At 55.4% G+C, this 5,774-nt stretch overlaps 1 protein-coding gene across 1 annotated transcript in view; it reads left to right on the plus strand.

Moving 5' to 3' along the window:
• The first annotated feature begins 3,306 nt into the window (after positions 1 to 3,306).
• Positions 3,307 to 5,774, plus strand: part of OLFML2B (olfactomedin-like 2B) — an 18,621-nt gene continuing 16,153 nt past the window's right edge. Inside the window, exon 1 of the mRNA XM_009999924.1 lies at positions 3,307 to 3,345. Coding sequence (XP_009998226.1) covers positions 3,307 to 3,345 — 39 coding nt within the window. The remainder of the gene's footprint in view (positions 3,346 to 5,774) is intronic.

Raw genomic sequence — 5,774 nt, forward strand, 5'->3', positions numbered from 1 at the left:
TTTCCCTAGACTCAAGGAGAACATTTTTGGTGTGCAGAGCAGTAGTGTTACTGAGGATATGGCAGAGAAGGTTGAGCACGCTTTCATGAATGTGGGCTTAGAAGCTCATGGGATGAATGTGTCTTCTCAAATGTTCCTTGGGTGCCCCATGAGCCTGTTGTTTTATCCCAGAGCAAACAGGGCAGGTATTGGCACAGGTTTGGTGGTGCTGGGGCTGGTTTAATCTCCGGATGTCCTGCCCTGGGGACAGTAGCGCCTCAGGGACAGGTGCTACTGGCACGTGGCATCTGTCTCTTGAGGAGACCTGCCATGTAACATCCACACTACCTGTTCAATCACCTGTCCTGAATGCTGCAGATCGAGCTGGTGCTTAATGTCCACTGTCTGACGAGCTGAGCATTGTAATTAGTTTCAACAGACTCTGCCAACACTCCTTGTGACATGAACCCCTGCCAGGCAGAGCTTGTGTCTTTGTCTGCACTTCCTAAGGCCTATTTTTTCCCCACCTTTTTCTCTTGACTGTGCTCATGTGTCGCTCTCTGAGGTGCTCAGTGGTGACACAGCTGTGGCAGGAAACAGGTTGGCCATTGCTGTGTTTAGCAGAGCAGCAGCACATGAGCTGTGGGTCCAACTACAGTGTCATGGACACCACAGAAGTGCTGCTTGGAGCAGGACAGGCAGTCTGTCTCGGACCTTACCCGTGCTGGCTTTGACAGCCTTGCCAAATGCTGCCACCAGCAGCTCCTGCAGGAGCTGGCCAATGCACACAAACTCTGCCCAGGTTTCCCTGCACAGCCCAGGTCTCCTGACCTTCCAGGTCCACAGTTCAGCTCCAGAGAGAGCAGAGCAGGATATTAATCAGAGGGACATCCCAAGGGAGCTGCCAGAGCGGCAGAAGTTGTGCAGGAGAGCCAGACTGGCTGTTTTCCCCAGAGTTGAAAGGGCTGAAGCCAACCAGTGCCCAGAGAGACTCACTATTGTCCAGTTTGGAGATTTCTGCTGCTTTCTGTCTGGGAGATCAAAACAGAAGGGTTTGCTTCCTTGCATTGCCTAGGTGTGATCTCATGCTAGAAGCAGCGCAGGAACAGAAGCAGCTTCAACACCTTCCTCCTTTTCCTACTCCAGCTTTTGCCTACAGATAACTCATTTGTTTTCAGCTGAAAGTTTACCTCTAGAGGTGCTGGTTTTGTGACCATGCTGGAAAGTGTTGATCAGCTCTGGGTGGCTCAGAAGCTGAGGGGCAGCTCACGTATCCTTGCATGTTGAGATGCTGATGGAGCTGCCAGAAAATGGGTGTGCTGGGAGCACGTGGATGTGGCAGGGCATCAGTGTCAGCCAAGTGGCCTCAAAAGCCAGGGACAGTCTTGTGCAGCTGAGAGGACACTTGCTGCTGTGATGCATGTGCTCAAGAGGATTTGTATTTTGAAACACAGTAAGGTGGAACCTCATTTTGATCACAGGGGCTTGATCAGTTTTAATTACAGTGTGCAGTGGGGAGGGGTACAAGCAGCTGTCATCTTGGAGAGGCAGGATGTGAATTGCTGCAGCCCTGTGCCAAGGAAGAAGGTAGGTAAAAGGTGAGGGATAGGAGGGACAGATGCTACTCACTGACTTCTTTAAGACAACAAAAGAAGTGTTGCTCATAGACAACAGACCTGTGTTCCCAGCTGTGCCGTGCACGGGGTACTCACGTGGCAGGGTTCAGGGGGTTGATGAAGAGCAGCAGAGCTGTAGGGTGTCCAAGGCTGCTGCTGGGGCTGTGCTACCTGCACCCTGCAACCACCAGTGCTGGCACAGGACAGGCACTCACTGTGTGCAGGAAACCCCAGGTGTGTCCAGAAAGTCCCTGACACTGCTTTCTGCTCCCAGTGGGCAACTACCAGGCCCCTGGGTCTGGCACTGCTTGATGGATGGGAATAGACAGGAAGCCATGACTTTCTATATAATATTATTATAAGGCAGAACTTTTATGAAGTCCCACTTTTCTCAAATTACAGTGTTCTGGCCTGAGCTTTATAATCAGTGCTTATATAGCTCAGCTTTATGCTGCTCTCATAAGCTCTTACCAGGTCCAACAGACCTGCTTGGAATGGCACCCAACACTGACAGCTCTCCTGGTTTGCTCCAGGTTTTAAAACAACCCTCTTTTAGAGTTTTCTTCTTATCATCATCATCATCATCTTTAAGACATTTTTTAAATGCTTCTCCAATTCTGCTCAGGGTTTGGTGAAGGAGGGGTGCTGAACGGTCAGGCCTGTGCCTCCCACATGTGACGGGTTAGACAGCCTCTGTGGGACTTGGTTTTGGGGCATGTACCTGTTCTCCCAGGTCTCCTTTGACTCACGGTTATAAGCACAAGTGTAACTGCTGAGGTCAGTAGTGAAACCTCTCAGACTGCTGTGTGACTCAGGGTCACATCATGAGCTTTGCTGTCGTAGGTTGCTCCACAAAATGCAATTCCTCCCTCAGCAGATGGAGGAAGGAGGAAGCTTCCTTTGCCCTGGGCACCCACAGCCAGCCTGCGTGGGAGAGCTGGTGCATGAGGGATTGTCACTGCTTGCTGTTGTCACTTGCCTGGCTGCGTGGCCTCCTGCCATTCTGCCTTGTGCTGTTCCCAGGCGAGTGGCATCTGTTGAGTCCACCTCTGCCTTCCAATGCTCAGAGATCTCTCTGCTGGCCCCTGGCAGCTACAGATGCACTGCAGCCATGGGCCCCTGGCTGCTGTTGGCATGACATATGACAGCACATCCCACAAGCCTCTTTCTATATGTGACCTCAGGAAGACACAGCTGGGCTAGCTCAGATTGCCTGGCAAAATCCAGCGCGGGGGTGCTAACAAGGAGACCTGCCTCCTGCAGCTTTGGGCTCTCTCAACAGAACGTGGTGCTGTCACCTGACGGCATGGGGCCCAAAGCCTCAGGAGTTGACATCACAGGGAGGTGTTGGAATGAGCTACAGCATGCATCAAGAGGTCAACCACAGCCTCTGGCTCACCTTGCTTGGTGATTCTGAGCCGGACAACCAGGAAGATGATGTGTCCCTAAAGGAGCGCTAAGTACCCCTTAGCCTTTGGCCTGAAGGTAACTGCTGCTGCCCAGGTATGTGTCCTTCCCTCTCCCACCACCCTGCATCACCCCCGCCGGTATCATACAAGCCCGGGAGGAGTGACTGACACGCCAGAGGGTCGTGCTGCCATCCAGGGACAGGATGGAGAAACGGGGAGGTCGGGGACCTCGTGCCCTTCAACACAGGGAAGAGCCAAGTCCTGTGCAGGGGACAACAGCGGCCAAACAACCCTTTGCAAGCATGAGGGTTGTGAGGGTCCCGCTGGACGTCCAGCTGAACGTGAGCCAGCAACGTGCCCCTGTGGCAACGGAGGTGAATGGTGTCCCGGGGGTGCTGGGTGAGGTGCTGCCCGCAGGGGCAGGATCGTTCCCTCTGCTCGGGTGAGGGCACACCCGCACTCCTGCGCTCGGCTCTGGGCTCGCCAGGCCAGAACAGACAGGGACATAGTGGAAAGAGTCCAGCAGAGGGCCAGCAAGGTAAAGGGACCGGAGCCTCCTTCCCGCCAGGAAAGGCTGAGACCCCGGACCGCGCAGCCCGGAGAAGGCTCGGGGAGGCGTCAGGCAGCCCAGCCCTGCCTCTCTGCCCCCGGTATGAAGCGTTTCACCTGCAAACCACGTTGAGGAGCGACAGCCCCGCGCCCCCGCCGGGCTCCGGGGTGCCACGCGGTGGTGCTGCGGCCCCACGGAGCGGGCTGGGAACCGCCCCCAGGACCTGCCCGGGCACTGAGCATCCCCCGGGGAGGCTCCCCGGGCCAGGGCAGCCCCCGGTGGTCCCAGAGATGAGGGTGGAGACCACGATATGCTGCTGCCTCTGCTGCCAAACTTGGCGTGCCCTAAATCGGCATTAATGACTTGCAGACGTAGCACGGGGGTCAGACCAGGTGTTGAGCTGCCCACCATCATATCCATGGCCTTGCTTGACACATCTCCCTGCTCCTACTGCCTCTCACAAGGCCCTCGTGGAAGCACACAAGTGTGTGCTTTCCAGGAGGGGTTTGGGGGCAGTTTTTTGCACCCACAGCTCTGGGCATGGAGCATGTGATGAAGCTGTTAGATTGCCTTTTCCCCAAGCTGGATGCTGTTATCACTTGGAGTCCTTCATCTGCTTCCCCAGCTTTGCATCAGAGCAGTCACATAGAATGGGGCCAGGCCTGGGGGCCTCCTGCTTGGGCCAGGGTCTGGGCCAGCCTTCTTCAGCAAGGCAGAATAGCCAGAGCCACAATTGTTTGCTCCTCTCTCTGTGGGTTTGTCTTCTGGTTTGTTGTTTTGGTTTGGTTTGTTTTTTTTCTGGAGGGGGGAATGTTCAGACTTCAGAGATGACCACAGTGAACCCAAACTGCCTGTTGCTGTCTCCTTTTACCCCTGAAGGACAAGCTTAAACTTGTCTCTAACCCAAGCTAAATACCACCAGAAAAGGCTTCTTCCCCTTATAAAGAAAAGAAATCAACAAAGGATGTCAGTAATATGTGAAATCCTTCCTTTCCATTTTAAAATACTGTGGTTAATTTGTTTTCCTTCTTTTCCCAGCCTCTGACCATTAGGAAAAGGCTTGAGAAGTCAGAGGGGGAGTCTTGCTGTAGCACCTCTTGGGTCTTCTCTTGGCTGTTAGCTCTGACCGGGACATGGGTGTACAGGGGTCTGGTGCTCTGAGCCAGCTGAGATCTCCTGGACAGCCTGCTGGACATGAGCTGGGGCCTCCAGAAGGCCCAGTCTGGCAGCCCCAGGGCAGGCTGTGCTGACAGGTGGAGTAGCTGCCCCCGGGGAAGCTCAGCTGTCATCAGCACAGAGCCATGGAAACAAAAGAGAAGGAGCTGGTGCCCAAGGGATGTTTTATCCTTGAGAGGGGCTGGGGTGTGGGGGGGAGATGTTTACAAATGGCTTTCCTTTCCTACAGCTCTCCAGCTGCACAAGGGTTGGCTGTCCTTGTTCTCCCATCCTCCCTGGCTGGTTCCCTCCAGCTCCGTGCTGCTCAGCCTTGCTGCATGCATCCTTGCCCCCTTCTCCACAGGCTTTGATTCCCAGGGAGGCCAGAGGAGCCAGGGGCACAGTGCCATGCCACACAAAGCCTGTGGTCCTCTCCCTGAAGTCAGCAACTCCTGCTGTCTCCTGTGCCACCGCTGCTTCCTCTCTCACACACGATGTTTTCTTTGTGTCTGGCAGCTCCATCCCTGCGGCCTGTCCCTGGGAGAGAGCAACGGGATGCAAGAGCTGGAGCCTCCCTGGAGAGGTGCCCTATCCCAGGGCTGCAGGCGCCAGATCTGGGACACGTGTGCCTTGAGGCCTGGGGTGCTTTGCTGGTGCAGGACTTTGCTTTAGCAAGAGCTTCACGGAGCCTCTTGTGCCACCTGACGTGTGAGTGGCCTCTTCCTCTGGCCTGGGGGCAGGTTTTGAGGGGCTTGTCAGCCCATGCTACGCCTGGGGCGCGGTGCTGGGGTGTGTGTTGTTGCTACTGGTGCATTTATGAGGGAATCTCAGGTTTCATCACGGGTTGGGGAGGCCCAGAGATCATCACCGCAGCGCAGCCACCTACGCAGCCGAGGATGCTGCCCCCGTGCTCTCCCCGGGAACAGTGTGTCCAGGACTCTGTCGTTTGGCAGGAGGTGCAGAAGGATGCAGGGCTGCCAGAGCGCAGCCACTTCCCGACGGCATCAGCCTGCATTTCAGGAGCACATGGAGGTCTGCACTCCTGGCTAGGAGCCCGTCTTTGGA

Source organism: Chaetura pelagica, unplaced genomic scaffold (assembly GCF_000747805.2).
Source record: "Chaetura pelagica isolate M959 unplaced genomic scaffold, ChaPel_1.0 scaffold246, whole genome shotgun sequence".
Taxonomy (NCBI): domain Eukaryota; kingdom Metazoa; phylum Chordata; class Aves; order Apodiformes; family Apodidae; genus Chaetura; species Chaetura pelagica.